This window comes from Terrapene carolina, unplaced genomic scaffold (assembly GCF_002925995.2).
Source record: "Terrapene carolina triunguis isolate 2854851 unplaced genomic scaffold, T_m_triunguis-2.0 Scaffold51, whole genome shotgun sequence".
Taxonomy (NCBI): domain Eukaryota; kingdom Metazoa; phylum Chordata; order Testudines; family Emydidae; genus Terrapene; species Terrapene triunguis.
Genome location: NW_020664402.1, coordinates 1,832,385 through 1,848,474, shown reverse-complemented (window position 1 = coordinate 1,848,474; position 16,090 = coordinate 1,832,385). Strand labels below are relative to the sequence as shown.

At 58.5% G+C, this 16,090-nt stretch overlaps 1 protein-coding gene across 1 annotated transcript in view; it reads left to right on the top strand.

The window, feature by feature from the left end:
- Positions 1 to 16,090, top strand: part of LOC113407687 (metal transporter CNNM4-like) — a 51,017-nt gene that overhangs the window by 19,418 nt on the left and 15,509 nt on the right. The window contains exons 2-4 of the mRNA XM_026657091.1: positions 12,864 to 13,007; positions 13,596 to 13,733; positions 15,682 to 15,851. Of these exons, the coding sequence (XP_026512876.1) occupies positions 12,864 to 13,007; positions 13,596 to 13,733; positions 15,682 to 15,851 (452 nt within the window). The remainder of the gene's footprint in view (positions 1 to 12,863; positions 13,008 to 13,595; positions 13,734 to 15,681; positions 15,852 to 16,090) is intronic.

Genomic DNA, 16,090 nt, shown 5'->3' with positions numbered 1-16,090 from the left:
TAGGCTGCAGGTTGCAGAAAAGGACAGGGAGCACCAGAGAATATTGCAACGAAAAACTGGAGATAAAGGAGAAGCGGGAAGAAAGAGAGAGCGAAAACACCAACTGGATCTGTTAGAGAACCAGAACCCACCAGCCCCAGTGATTCCCATCATGCCAAAAATCCGCTGTTGGGATCATTTTATGTCCTGCATACAATGAGGCAGACGATATTGCTGAATATCTGAGCACCGTTGAAAGGCTGTGTGCAGTGCATGCGATCCCTGACGCCATGAGAGTTCCTACCCTGATTGTAAAATTAACTGGTAAAGCTCGAAATGTAGTCAGTGGAATGCCTATTGAAGATGCTTTAGTCTAGTGTAAATTTAAAGATACTGTTTTGCGAAGTTTTCAGATTACCCCTGAAACCTATAGTGTTACATTTAGGAATCTGAAGAGGGCTATTGGAATGAGTAATGCGAAATATGTGAACAAAATGAAAGATTTGATGGGAAAGTGGACAAGGGGCAAAGGTGTTACACGCTTTGAGGGAATGTTGGATCTTGTGGCTCAAGAGCATTTCCTAGGCATGTGTAAGGCGGATGTGAAGTAGTGTCTATGGGACAAAGATGTAAAGTCTGTGGAGGAGATGGCGTCTCTTGCTGATGCCTTTGAACAGACCCAATCATCTCTTGAAAACAAACCACTGAAAGAGGTGTTTGAAGCTGGTGGGAAGGGGAGATCCCATTTTATTCCTAGCAAGAGGAAGGATGGCTGGAAGGCTGGGTACTCACCTCCTCAAAACCATTCCTCTAACCCTCATCCCAAATCTCCTGTAAAAGCAGAAGAGCCCTGGTGTTATTGGTGTAATTCCACTGATCACCTGAGGAATAAATGCCCTGTGCTAGGAGGAAGCAGGCAACCAATAGCTCATGTTAGTTCTGCTGTCCTCAACACAGAACCCCCCCAGGCAATTGAAACCTATCATATTGGTTCTGTGACGTAGCCTCTGCAGAACCAGATATGGAGCATGTTTTGGCTGTTCAAATTAAAGGCAGGGAATGCTTGGGGCAGAGGGATACAGGGGCCCAGATCTCTCTGGTTAAGCAGAGTGTGGTTCCAAAGGCCAGTCTGTTACCTGGCCAAATGGCAGAGATTGTGGGGGTGGGCGAAAGCAGATTCCTTGTACCACTAGCTGAAATCCATGTGGTGTGGGAAGGTTTGGAAAGTGTTTTGACTGTGGGGGAGATGGAACATCTCCTGGTCGACCTGCTCCTGGGTAATGATTTTTTCCGTGTAGCTCAGGTTAAAGTATTTGCCTGCAGCAGGAGGGAGTGTTATGCTGGGACCCCCGAGGGAAAGGGTACGGTCTCAGGAACTGCTGAGGAATGGGAGAGAGTCTCCTTGATTCTTCTGTAGCAGGGGGAAGCTACATGCTTCCAGGTGGGAGGGTGGTTGAGACCAACTCCTGCACTGCAGCTGGAGGCAACACCACATCGGGAAGGGATGGGGGTGTGATGCCGGCCAGGGAGAGAACTGTCCAGGTTGTTAGCTGCCAGCTGGTTGCAGCTGAACCAGAGTCAAACCCGGCTCTAGGGAGCAGAGAGAAATATGTCCCAGAGAAGAGCCCAGAGAAGGGACAGGGAATCTCAGAAACCACTGAGGTGGGTGTGGGTTCCTGTGACTCTGTAACACAGGGAAGCAGGGTGCTTTCAAGTAGGGGAGGGGCTGAGACTAGCTCCTTTCCAGCAGAAGGCAACATGCCCTCAGACGCAGGGGCAGGAGAGGGATTGTCAGGGATTAAGGAAACTGTCCCAGTTGTTAGCTGGCAGAGTTCTGAAGATGAACAAAAGATAACTACCTGAAAGGGGGTGCCAAAGAGGATGGATCTAGACTGTTCTCAGTGGTACCAGATGACAGAACAAGGGGTAATGGTCTCAAGTTGCAGTGGGGAAGGTTTAGGTTGGATAGTAGGAAAAACTTTTTCACTAGGAGGGTGGTGAAGCACTGGAATGGGTTACCTAGGGAGGTGGTGGAATCTCCTTTCTTAGAGGTTTTTAAGGCCCGGCTTGACAAAGCCCTGGCTGGGATGATTTAGTTGGGGATTGGTCCTGCTTTGAGCAGGGGGTTGGACTAGATGACCTCCTGAGGTCCCTTCCAACCCTGATATTCTATGATAAAACCCTTCCTAGGGAGCACTGAGGAATGTGTCTTGGAGGGGGGCCCAGAGGAGGAAACTGGGGAAGGAATAGTGGGGGTACAGGAATGTCTCTGCACTGGTCACTTAGGAGAGGATGCCCAGGACCGGATGGCTGGGTCAGCATCTGTGTACCCGGGCACTCAGCCCATAACCCAGGTTTTGAGAGAGAACTGTGTGACTGACTTCCTGGAGGGGAGCAGTCACACAGCTGACTTCTCGGGGACAGACAAAGGGGTGATGGAGGGTACCCCAGTCCAGGTCCCAGTTTTTCAGGATGCTATTTCTGAGAAGTTTTTGGAAAGTAACGGTGTCTCTTTACATCAAGATGTAGCTCCAACGCCTGTGACAGCAGAGGAGTTGAGACCAGAAAATTGCCAGGAGGTGGATTGTGAGAATGCAAATGACCCAATGGGCAGAGAGGGGGGTATTTTCCCCAGGCTGGTGAGACACAGGGAGCAGTTATAGGAGAGCTGCTGGGAAAGGGTGAAGCTGATCAAAGGGTAAACACACCTAGCACAGAGAGCACAGATCACAGCCCTCTAGGGGGCAGGGAAGGACCCAGATCTGGGAGGGGGAAACACCAGGTAACCCCAAAAAGGGAGCTGGATTTTCTGCACATGTACAGTCTTGAGGTTGGGAGACAGCTCCCCAAGGAGCCAGCCAATGTGCAGGGTCCCCCTGAACACCCATCTTGCCAGACTCTGAGGGACCAAATTTCCAGAAATGTGATTAAATTAAGAGTTCACACAGAGGGGAACACTGGAGGGAAGGAAAAGCCAGTGACTGATTACATGGGAGAGAGTCAAAGGACACCGTGGGTAATGAACAAACCAACCTCAAACCAGACTATCTGAACAGAGCGCGTGGTATCATAAAGATACTTGTAAACGCACATCTGTGATAAAATTTTTGGTATTAATGTTAAGTTTTGGTGATAAGAATTTTGACATGGATGTTAAACCTTATGGTAACGCTAGTTCTCAGTTAATACATGTAAACAGCTTTAAAGCTTATCACAGCAGAGAAACCATAAAAAACCTGGTTTGCTGTGTGGGAAAGGGGAAACCGAGGCACACTACCTCATGGCCTTGAGGGCTGGGTGCCAAGAGAACTATAACACAAACTGCCTTCGAGCTAGTCAGTGACTAACCCTATGGCAGTAAACTAAGGGGGGAGGTGTGACATTCTATACCTTGGGGAGTGTGCTGTAACCCCCATAGTCCTCATTTTCATATAATGGTGATCTCACATATAAAGTAGGCCTTGTAAGGTACCAGGGGAAAGGTTATGATCTGCTGAAAGTCATTTCTCTAGCCATACATGTGTATCATTGATGAATATGAAGTTGTGAGAATTGTGTAGTATCGTGGTCACTAAAACATGCTGTAAGTTGGGGAATCAGCCAGATATTAGCTCCCCAGAGGCAACAGCAAGGAAAGTAACCAACGCCCGGGCGGGGTGTGAAACAGCCCATCACCAGCCATTGTCCAGCAAGGGAGCTACAATGCGATGACTCACCTGCATGTGACCACACCAGGGGAATTGCTCAACCTTGCTGGGACTTTTGCAATGCCTCCCAGACATGCCTGGATTTCTATTCTACAAGCACATGGACTGAGGGTATAAAACAGACCCAGTGGACACGTACTGGGCCCTTCTCCTGCCCCCACCTTTGCTGCAAGCAACCAAGACACTGAGAAGAAGACAAGACTCCAACACAGGAGACTGGCCCAGGTTTAAGGAACAAACCTGTATGTTAAGGACTGCAACATCCAGTGGGGTGAGAAAAACTGCTTAGTCTAGATGTTGCCCAGTCTAATAGGGTTGAGAGTTTAGACTGCGAGCTTAGATTTTACTTCTTTTGGTAACTAACTCTGACTTTTTGCCTATCACTTTATAACAGGTAGCTTTTAAGTGATATAGTCAATACATTTGTTTAACTGTTCATATAAACTCACTGGTAAAGATAAAGTGTGGGGCAAATCTGCTCAGGTTTGACACAGGCTGGTGTCTGTCCACTTTCCATTGATGAAATGAGCAGGGCAAGACGGTATATTCCTGGGGTACAGTGCTGGGAGCTGGGGGAATTTGGCTCTGGTGCCTTTCTCTGGGTGATTCACGAGTGGCTCTTGGAGCATTCATGCAATCCAGCTGGGTGTGGGGTCTCCACATGCGGTTGTGCTGAGTGATCACAGCGCCTGGAGGTGTTTGCTGCTGGTCACTAGCCAGGCACTGTGAGAGACAGCCCAGGCTGGGGACAGTAGCGTAGCTAGCGAGGTTCAGGGGAAGCGGCCGCTTCCCCTGACCACATTCCCCAAAAGTGGCGCCTGCGGAACAGGGCCGCGGGCTTGCTCCCGGCGCTCTGGCGGAACGGGGCCACGGGCTGGTTCCCGCCGCTCCAGGTGGCCAGCGGAACGGTGCCGCGGGCTCCCGGCGCTCCGGCCGGTGCAGCAGGGCCGCGGGCTCCTGGCGCTCCGGCCGGGACTCCGGCCCTGAGAGCGTGGCCGGGGGGTCTCGGTGCCTCGGACAGCACTCCGGATGGGGAAGCGGGGTGGCCCTGCGCATGCGCCGCTCCGTCTTTCGGCGGCATTTCGGCGCATGCGCAGGGCTGCCGAAATGCCACCGAAGGACCGGCACCTTTTTTCTCCACCGCTCCTCCTCGGCTTCAACCCTGGCTACGCCACTGGCTGGGGAGAGTTCAGGGGGCACAGCGGTCCCACAGTCCCAGGCTGCACCCCAGGGATCCCGTTCTAGTAGCCAAGTTACAGAATTCTCAGGTCGCCTGCCCAGATGATCGAGCCAAGGTTTGCCATGCGAGGCTGTGACACCTAAACCCCAAAATACAACAAATTCCTGCAGAGCTGGAGTTTCGCCAGTGCTGGAGGGCCATGTGCCGCTTTGACCGAAGGTGCAGCTGGTGGTAAAATCTGTAGTTTACGAGCCAACTCAAAGCTTCTTCCTTCTTCTTTGCCGAAGAAGCTGTCGGTTCTCCTGCCCACAAAACCTTTGCGATTCCCAGGCTGAACTGTCTGAAATGCTCCCGGTTCCTCACAGTGACAATCACAGACAGTGCTTAGCGAGGCTCCAGCCCCAGCTCTCTTCAGCGAGTTAGTGATTCGGCGTAATTTCTAGACAGTGGGGACTGGACTGCGGGTGAGGGACCAAGGCAAGGTGTGTCACCTCAGGGCTGCAGTGCCAGCATTTGGCTTTGTATTCTCGTCTGGATCCCGCAGTGGTCTGCCCAGCAGGACGCTCCAGGGCAGGCAGGAGGCTGCTTGTCAGTGCCAGGAAGTTGGTTGTGCCCAGCAGGGGGCGCTCTCGCTGGCCAGGCAGTGCGATGTGTCGACCAACACTGGGTGTCTGCACGGGTTCGTCTGGGCGCGCAGCTGGGTTCCTCGTCTCAGCAAAGCTGCTGTGGCCAATCAGGATGTGAGCCGTGAGTCTGGCCACGGTTCGAAATGTCCAGCCTGGCTAGGAGCTGTGTCCAGACAGGAAACGAGGCATCTCCTCTGTGGCCTCTTGCAACTTTGTCTGGAAAATGCCAGTCTTTCTATGAGACGCCTTGTGCAAGATGGCTTGGAGCATGCTCTGAACACCTGCTGGCTCAGCCCCGGGCAGCAGCCAACTTCCACAAGGTCCTTTCCATGGCCCGTCTACGGAGAGGTCCTCTGGCCAGCTCTGGGCTGTGCTCCTTCCATCAGCGTTTCTCTGGTGCAGATGTGGCCACAGAGACATTAGAACAGGGGCTTTATAGCAAGTCTCCTCGCACTCAGGGACGGCTCTGACCTTGCTGGGTAGCGTCATCCAGCAGCCTTCTGTGGTCATTGACTCATCCCTTGGAGCGAACAACTCATCTATCCTCCATCCCTACAAACCAGCTCTGCACCCCGCTGGGCCAGGCCGTGAGCAGCCCTAGGTGTCTGTGAGAAACCGAGGAAGATCACTTTTCTCTAGTGATAAACGAGGCCTCGGGCCAGTGGTTCTTAAACTGTGGGTCGGGACCCCAAAGTGGGTCGTGATCCCATTTGAATGGGGTCACCAGGGCTGGTGTTAGATTTGCTGGGGCCCAGGGCTGAAGCTGAAGCCCGAAGGTGTTGGGACTCAGGTTACAGGGCTCCACCCTGGGGCTTTGGTTCCCCCCGGCCTGGCTTTGGTCCCCGCTCCTGGGGTCGGGCAGCAATGGTTGTTGTCAGAAGGGGGTCGTGGTGCAGTGAAGTTTGAGAACCCCACGGGGCCGTAGGCGATTGTATCAAATGGTGTCACTTGAGCTACTGTTGCTCTCGGCTCTAGGCAGAGAGCTTAGAAAGTAGAAGGAAAAGGCAAAGGAGGAAGTTCCTCCCCATTGGAGTGAGGGTTTGCGTTTGCCTGGCTGCTGCCGGGACCCAGCCTCTGTCCCTTCCTGGGCTGCTGTTTGACCCAGGCCTGAGTTTGGGAGGAGTCTGGCCTGGGCTGAGGTGTCTGTGACCCCATTGTTGTTAATAGGCTCCCCATCACTGCGTGCTCTGTACCGCTTGGGCTGCTGGCTGGCCTGGCCTAGCCCTCCAGCAAAGGAGTTAATGTCTCAGGGAACAGCAGGCCGGGAGCAAGCCATGCTCCACCGGCCTTGGCAGTGATGGGGCCGGGGCTGGCAGCTCAGGGGGGTGAGGCCATTAGAACGGGGTGGTTTGGTGCTCCGAGGATGGGCATCACCCCTGGATGTAGAGGGGAGCCACTGACCCAGGGGGCCCCGGAGAACTCTGGCTCCTCCAGCGCTGAAATACAAAGGGACCCCCCCAGGCCCCGCGCCCCGTCGTACCATTCCAGCTGGACAGCTACAGCCCTTTGTTGCTCTCCCATCTGCCCCCTCTTGGAAGCTGGCTGCTCTCTGCACCTCGGCCCAGGCCCTGGTGTGCCCCTCTCTGAAGAGGCACACCCGCATCTCACCCCAAGCCCCCTGCTCCTTGCATCCTTCCTGGCCACGGGCGGCTCTACCCTGCTGCGGGCTCAGTGCCCGCCCGTCTCAGAGGAGCATTAAGGACGGGGGAGGGGAGGCAGGGTTATGGGTGCTCTGGGGGGGTGGAATTCCACCAGGAACGGATTTGGCCCAGGGCCTGCCTGTGGAGGGCAGAGCCGTGTCTGGGGTGGGGGCAGTCGGGGGCTAAGGACGCTAGATCTGAATGTGGCTGTGGGCTGGCTGAGCTGAGCCACGCTAGGATCCGCTGAGTGTGAACGCTGTGCATTGTGGGGGTATCTAGGGGAACCCAAGGGGGCGGCAGGATGGAGGTTCCAATGGACAGGGAACTGGGCTGAGACTCAGGAGATCCAGGTTCAAGTCTCGACTCTCCCGCTGGCTCCCTGCGTGTGCTCAGCCGAGTTGCTGGCTCTGCCGCCTTCCTCGGCTCCATGTCCCTGGGGATGTGTCCTGCGGGGTGTGAGGCTGTAACCCAGCAGGGAGTGGGAGGCTCAGACCCCCAGGGAGGGGCCAGTGCACATCCTGCAGGTGCAGAGAGCTCGGCAGGTGGTGGGGACACACTGAGTGGAGGAGCATTGGGGCAGCGTTGCCTGGCAGGGGAGCCACCCAGCTGATGGGGACGCGGAGGTGGGGCAAGGCTGTTTAGTCAAGTCCAGAAGGGACCATTGTGATCATCTCGTCTGACCCTCCCCTCCCCCCCGTAGAGCACAGGCCAGAGACCTACCCACAGTCATTCCTAGCGCAGATCTGTTAGACAAACAGCCCATCTGTATTTACAGTTACATTTAGCCATATTAATACACGTCTTGTTTGCTAGCACCCAGCTCCCCAAGTGAGCGATCACTCTGGATCAGTGCCTGTCCTCGTCCTTATTTACCTCTCCCGCAACTTTCGTGTTTCTTCTGGCATGACTTTGTTTTCTTCCAGGTTATTGATAAAAATGCTAAATAGCATAGGGCCAAGAACCGATCTCTGCAAGGCCCCATTGGACACAGATTTGCTCAATGAGGAGTTCCTATTTACATTTTGAGACCTCTCAGTTAGCCAGATTTTAATCCATTTCCTGTGTGCCCTGTTCATTTTATATCCTTCTAGCTTTTTTAATCAAAATGTCATAAAGTACCAGGTCAAACACCTTACATGACATCAGCTCTATTACCTTTATCAACCAGACTTGTAATCTCATCCCAAGGCATATCAGCTTAGTTTGGCAGGATCTGTTTTCTGCAAACCCATGTTGATGGCATTGATTATTATTCATACTACCCTCCTTTAGTTCTTTATTAAGCGAGTCCCATATCAGCTGCTGTATCTTGCCTGGGATCAATATCAGATTGACAGGCCTGTAATTACTCAGGTCATCTCGATGACACTTTTTGAATAATGGCACAACATTAGCTTTCTTCTAGTCTTCTGGAACTTCCCTGTTGTTCCAATACTTATTGAAAAGCAACATTAATGTTCTAATGAGCTCCTCAGCCAGCTCTTTTAAAACTCTTGGATGCAAGTTATTTGGACCTGCCGATTTAAAAATATCAAACTTTAGTAGCTTCTGTTTAACATCATCCGAAGATACTAGTGAAATGGAAAGAGTTTTATCACACGCTATAACTGCATCATCTGTTTTTTCAAAATACAGAAAAGAAATATTTATTGAACACTTCTGCCTTTTCTGCATTATTGTAATGGCAGCAGGACCCCTCTCTTCCCAGACAGTTCCTGGCGCTGGCCCAAGCCCTCGGCGTTACACCACGGACTGTTTACTCAGGGATTTCCTTCTCTCCTGGAGCCATAATCCTGGCTTTACGAGGCACAGACAAGGGGTGGCAGGGAGGGGTGCAGTGCCCTGGCTGGGGTGCTAATGGCAGCAGCTCCTGCACTCTGTCCTTGGAGGGGTGGGCAGGGGGGCCCTGGGCTGGCTTCTGGCATGGGCCGTGCAAATGCTGTTCACTGCCTCTCTGCGCTCCCCTGACGCTTCCGCGCTGGGTGGCCCCAGGTTGTGCCAAGCAGCTTCCTCCCGCCCCCATACACCATTCTTTCCTTCCCCGCCCAGCCCTGCGCTTCCCCTTCCCAGCAGGTGCTGCGGCTGGCCCTTGAGCAGAGGGAGCCCCCCACCCCCATCCCTGTCCGTAACAGGGAAGGGAAAGGTGAACGGGCTCCTTCCTTTCTGGCTTCTCTGCTCCCTGCTGTTCTTGGGCTGCTAACACCAGCATCCTGCTCAGCTCCCAGGCTGGGCCCTGCCGTTCCACCTCCCTCAATTCTCCTGTGGCCCAGCTGCCTCGGCTCTTCCCAGAGGTGGCTGCACGTCAGTGGTGGATGGTGGAGGCAGCTCAGATTTCCCAGGGATTCGGGGCTCCTCTTTGCCCCGCCTGTGCTGGAAGCCAGGCTAGGTCCAGAGCAGCGTGTCCCCAGTGGGCTGACGGGGGCCCGTAGCAAGTGCTGACCGTGTGTGTGCGAGGGAGGGGGAGCAGCCAGCCTACGTGTAGCCTGGGCTAATGTCATTTCTGTGGCGGGGGGCATAATGCCCATCGTCATGTTCAGTTACAGCCTCAGCCCAGGAGGCGCCGCTCAGATTTTGACTTTGGTTTCTCTCCCCGCGGGGAGGCTGGGGGGCAGGCGCTACCCTGCACGCCCAGACACAGGCTCCAAATCCCCTTGCCAGTGCAGGGAGCCAGGCGGAGGCTGGCAGGGAAGGGAAACGCCCCCATACACACACTCCCTGGGCCTGCACGTCCCAGGAGGAGTCCTCAGTGCTGGATAAGACCCGCCCCATGCCCCGCCGGCGGGATGAACCTGCAGGTCGCTTTGCCTTGGCCTCTGGCTGAGTCCGCCCCGGCTGCTCCCCGCAGGATCTGCAGGCCGAGGGGAAAAACCGGTTCTCCCCGCTGCGAAAGGCATTGACGCCAGTCTCTGGCCTCATGTTTCAGGCTGGGCAGCGAGGCTGCGGGCAGTGGGGAGGGCGTGGATGGACAGTGCATTAGTGCCCACAGTGTGCCGGGCTCCGGGAGGTGAGAGGGTCTCTCTTTCCTTGTCCCATGTGCCCCCCATATGGATGCAGATTGTGGGAGGGCCAGATGGTGGCTTAAAGGGCCTGCCCGTCCAGTGCCATGGGGCCTTTGAGCGGGCAGCCCTGGGCACATGGTCGCGGGTGAGGGCGCAGGATCCTGGGTGAGGAGGGGGGAGCAGCTGGGAACAGGCAGTGTGGGGGGTCCATAAGGCATGTTTCCCAGTGCCTGGCTAGCACATGACCCTGTGCCCGCCGAGCGGTGCCCGCTGGCCTGAGATCAGGGCAAGCAGCGGCTGCCCAGCGTTCACGTTCCCTGCAGCTGGCACGTCTCCCCCTCCTCCGACAGCACCAGCTGCAGCTAGTCCCGCGTCCCCTGCCTGGGGGCAGGTGTGGGCACCCTTGTCCCGTCCAGGGCACTGGGATATCAGCTAGTCAGGGAACGGGCATAGGTGGCCCGTGTGCCACTCAGGGGTGCTGAGCTGGCCGAGCAGGTATCCACGTGGGCGATCCAGCCCCAAGACCCCCAGGGCTGCCCCCCCCCCGAATGTCCCAGCTGGGGGAGGGGGTGTGACGCTGCAGGAACGGCAGCGCTTTATTTCAACTTTATGCAGGGAGAAAATGTTATACGGGGGGGCAGGACTCCTGGATGCTATCGCCCAGTTCTAGCCCTGGCTCTGGGAGGGGAGTGGGGTCTAGTGGTTAGATGCGGGGAGGGGGACGGGGAGGTTGAGAGCCAGGACTCCTGGGTTAATCACAGAATATCAATCATAGAATATCAGGGTTGGAAGGGACCTCAGGAGGTCATCTAGTCCAACCCCCTGCTCAGAGCAGGACCAACACCAACTAAATCATACCAGTCAGGGCTTTGTCAAGCCTGACCTTAAAAACCTCTAAGGAAGGAGATTCCACCACCTCCCTAGGGAACCCATTCCAGTGCTTCACCACCCTCCGAGTGAAAACGTTTTTCCTAATATCCAACCTAGACCTGCCCCACTGCAACTTGAGACCATTGCTCCTTGTTCCGTCATCTGGTACCACTGAGAACAGTCTAGATCCATCCTCTTTGGAACCCCCCTTCCAGTAGTTGAAAGCAGCTATCAAATCCCCCATCATTCTTCTCTTCTGCAGACTAAACAATCCCAGTTCCCTCAGCCTCTCCTCATAAGTCATGTACTCCAGCCCCCTAATCATTTTTGTTGCCCTCCGCTGGACTCTTTCCAATTTTCCCACATCCTGGTGTGGGGTCCAAAACTGGACACAGTACTCCAGAGGAGGTCTCACCATTGTCAAATAGAGGGGAATGATCACATCCCTCGACCTGCTGGCGATGCCCCTACTTATACAACCCAAAATGCCGTTAGCCTTCTTGACAACAAGGGCACACTGTTGACTCATATCCAGCTTCTCGTCCATTGTAACCCCTAGGTCCTTTTCTGCAGACCTGCTTCCTAGCCATTCATTCCCTAGTCTGTAGCCGTGCATGGGATTGTGAGGGGGTGGGGGGAGATGGGGTGTGGTGTGAGATGGAGCACGGGGGTGAGAGGGATTGTGAGGAGGTGGGGGGAGATGGGGTGTGAGTGGGGTCGGAGATGGAGCATGGGTGTGAGAGGGATTGTGAGGGGGCTGGGGGAGATGGGGCGTGGGGGTGAGTGCGGGGGTGAGGGGGAGATGAGGCACAGGGGTGAGTGGGGGTGAGAGGGATTGTCACGGGGGTGGGGAAGAGGGATTGTGAGGGGGAGAGGGGTGTGTGTGCGGGAGACAAGGCATGGGGTGAGTGGGGGTTGAGGGATTGTGAGGGGGCTGGGAGAGATGTGGCGAGGGGTTGAGTGGGGGGTGGGGGCAGATGGGGTGGAGGGGTGAGTGGGGGGGTGAGAGGGATTGTCACGGGGGTGGGGGAGAGGGCGCGGGCGTGGTGAGTCTGGGTCTGACGCTGGCTCGGGGAGCGTGGGGTTCTCGGGTCCAGACGAACTCGCCGGCTCTGTCTCCGTTGGCTGCCCAGGGGTGTCCCCCCCGGTGGTGGGGGGCCAATGCCCTGTGTAGTGCGGGGGCCAGAGCTGAGAGAGTTCATGTTGATGTCCCAGTGTTAGCCAGGGTGAGACAGCCGTGGGGCCGGACTTCCGGGGAGGGGGGCAGATGCTGCCCCCACCCCACCCCACCCCACCTGCTCTACCTGCGGAGGCCTTCGGGGCGTGGGAGCCCGCGCTCCAAGGTGGGTCAGAGCTCCTGCAGGGCTGGCGGACAGCCGGGGCACGGCCCTGGCCCGGATCCGGCCCTCGGGCAGGGCTGAGAGCACGGGGTGGGAGCATTGACCCAACAAGCCGGGGCCTTGCCGCTGGCATGGCCGGTGCCTGCTGGAGCCCAGGGGGCTGCGCCAGGATCAGGTGCCGCTGGGATATGTGCATCTGGATCAGCCCATCTGATCCATCTTGTGCCTACGCAGCCGCAGGCTTCCCCGGGGCTCCCGCGCCGCGGCTGGCTGCTGTGCCGTGCCATTCGCAGGCTCCGGCCAACTGGCTCCGGGCCTGGCCCGGCGGGGCCTAGATCTGGTGCTTTTGTTGCTCACATGGTGCTCTGGGGGTGGAACAGCAGCGTGGGGGCCAGGCCGGCACTCGCCCGTCCGCTGCAGCCAAGCCCAGCGTGTGCCGAGCGACCCAGAGCAGGCTGGCCGGGGCACGTCACTCCCCTGCACTCGGCCCACAGCCCAGGGTGACCGTGTCTGTGCCCCCAGGCAAATCGCATCTGGCCATCGTGCAGAAGGTGAACAGCGAGGGAGAGGGCGACCCCTTCTACGAGGTGCTGGGGCTGGTGACACTGGAGGACGTCATCGAGGAGATCATCAAGTCGGAGATCCTGGACGAGTCGGACATGTACAGTTAGGTGCCCCCCCCCCCCCCCCGGTTCCCCCCCCCCCCCCCACTGTCCCTTCCCCCGCGGGCGCAGAGCTGCTGGCCTGGCCCCCTCCCCCGCTGCCCCCCATCTGGGTGCAGCACCACTGGCCTGGCCCATCCCTCCCTGCTCATGTCCCCCCTCCCCCCGATGACGTGCCGCTGACCTGGCCCCCTCCCCCGCAGGTGTCCTCCCCCCCAGGTGCAGAGCTGCTGCCTTGGCGCCCTCCCACTCTGGTCGCCCCCCCGCCCCCGGGTGCAGCGCCGCTGGCCTGGCCCTGGCCCCCTCCCACTCCACCGCAGGGCCGGCCTGAGGAAAATGGGCGCCCGAGCTGCAGGTGTCGTGCTGGGGGGGGTGGAGAGGGGGCGTGTTGAGCACCCAGCTCTCGCCTCGCAGCCCCCGTTATCCCCTCCCCCACCTCCCGGGGTGGGCACGGCCCTTCTGCAGCCTCTTGGCCCCAGCGCCCCCGGCCCTGGCTGAGGCAGCGGGCGCTGGTTGGGCGGGGAGAGCCCAGGGGCACGTGCCCTGGGGGGGAGCTGGGACCTGTCCCCCTTGACACCTCCTCTTCCCCCAGCTGACAACCGCACCCGGAAGCGTGTGGCCAACCAGAGGAACAAGAGGGATTTCTCCGCCTTCAAGGACTCCGACAGCGAGCTCAAGGTGAAGGTCTCGCCCCAGCTGCTCCTGGCCGCTCACCGCTTCCTTGCCACGGGTGAGTCTCCGCCGGGGGGGGACCAGGGGGGTCAGGGGAGGGGGGGTTGGGGAGGGCGATGGGGTCACAAGAGGGGGAGGGGTGGGCTGCATTGGTCATGGGAAGGCAAGGGGGTCGGGGATGGGGGTCAGGAAGGGCAAGGGGTCTTGCGGGAGGACAAGGGGGTCAGGTTGACGGGGTGATCCAAGCCCTGGCTGGCAGAAGTGGGGCGCTGGGGGAGCAGGAGTTGAGAGCGGGTGGCTGGGGCAGATCCGGGCCGCAGGTGGAGGCGCGGTCCTGGGCTCGCTGCTGGTGCTCTGCATGTCTGGCAGTTCCCGGTGCCCGTCCAGTGCCAGAGGTGAGGGGCCTAGTCTCCCGGCATTGCCCTGAGACGCTCCGGGAGGTGGCGGCGCCAGGCCCCCAGCCGTGTCGCAGTGCAGCACAGTGAGGGCTACGGGTGGGGTTGTGGGGGGAAGCCCAGGGCACCCGCTGGCTCCTGGTGCCCGGGGATCCACCGACGGCCCCTCCAGGGCGTGCTCCATTGGGGCTGTTGGGTGCGCCCGGCGTGGCTGGGCTGGACCGAGTCTGTCACACGCACCAGCCTGTAGATCCCCTTAGCGGGGATAGGACGTGTCAGCCCCCTACACGCCCCTTCTGTTCATGTCTTTGCACACACGTGCCCTGTGCCAGCTAAGCAGCAGACACTGGTACAGTCCCCCAGGGGGATGGAGACGCCCACCTGCATGCAGCCCAGCTGAGCGCGCACACACACCCACACCCCCCATGGGGCTCAGTTTGCCATCTCCCGGCGTGTAAAACCTACGACTCTGATCCCTGCCCAACGGGATTGTAGAAGCGATGCCGGCTGTAAGGAAGGGTCCCGTCAACTGTCTCATTCCAAAATCCCCGGGTTTGTGTCTCGTTAGCAGCCCCTCGTTATCCCGTCTCTTCAGCGTTGGGCTCCCCAGCAGGGGGCTAGGCCCTGGCTCGGTTTCTTGCGGTCGAACCAAGGAGCAGCCTGGGGGTGGCAGCTGAGCCCGGGGTAAGGGGGGCGCGGGCTGGACTCATGCCCACAGTCCCAGGAGGCGACATGCCCTGGCAGTGTGGGACACGGTGCCCGCCCGGCCACGGGGAGAGACGCGATCCCCGCCTGGTCTGTAATTACCCTCTCCGTAGGCAAAAGGCAGCCGGGTTTGGAAACAAATCCGCTGCAGCCCAGGGATTAACTCTCCTCCCCGCCCCCGAGAGACAGAGCAGTGTATGGAGGGGGAAACCGAGGCACGATGCCCTACCCAAGGGGATCCAGTAAGGTAGTGTCAGAGCCAGGTCTCCAACGCCCAGCCCTGGCCCTAACCACTAGGCCCCCCTTCCTTGTGCGGTCGGGGGTCCCAGCTGCCAGCTGGCCCGTCTCGTCACCGCGTTGTGGTTCTAAGCTGTGGTTGGGAGTCACGACTCCTGGGCTCTGTGCCCGGCTCTGCCACCGACTTTGGGCAAGTCACCTCTGGACAATGGGCCACAGTACAGCCGCGGTGCCAGGCGAGGGGGCAAAAGAGCGGGCTCCCCCTGCCAGGCATCCCGCTGGCAGTGGGGCTGGAGCCCCGTGCCCGGGCGTGGCAGGGAGGCTGTCCATGGGGGTTGGTTAGCTGGCGCAGGGCCTTTCCATCCCGGGGAGCCAGCGGAACCCACTGGGCCCGCCCGTGGCTCCTTTCCCCCCGCCTGGTGCTCGTCCCATGGGGCATGGCTCATGCGTGCCAAGGCTGCCAGCGTTCCCCTCCCTCTTCCTGGCCAGGCGCTCCACACCAGAGGAGGCTGCGTGGAGCTAGCTTGGGATCGGATGCAAGGGGCTTGGCTCAGTCCTCTGGGGGCACCTGGTTCTGTAGAAGCTCCTGGGGCAGGGGGTTTGTGCCAGGACTGGGGGCAAGGACGTGGCCCCCAGGGGGCATCTGACCCATCCGCCCTCCCCCCCCAGAGGTGACGCTCTTCATGCCGACCCTCATCTCGGAGAAGATCCTGCTGCGGCTTCTCAGACACCCCGACGTCATCCACGAGCTCAAGTTCGACGAGGAGAACAAGAAATCGCCCCGGCACTTCCTGTACCACAGGAACAAGCCGGCTGACTACTTCATCCTCATCCTGCAGGTGTGCCGGGCGGGGCGGGGCCGCGGGGGGCAGGGCATTCGGGGGACCCCAGCATGTCCACCTGCCGCAGGGGGGGCGGCTGGGTGCAGCCCATGGGAGAGGAGGGGGGCTGGGCAGCTTTGGGGGAGTGGGGAGCAGTGGGGGGGCTGGGTGGCTGCAGGGGACTGTGGGGTGGGCTGGGTGCAGCCTGTGGAAGAGGAGGGGTGCAGCCTGTGGTGGGGGCGGCTGTGGAGGGTAGT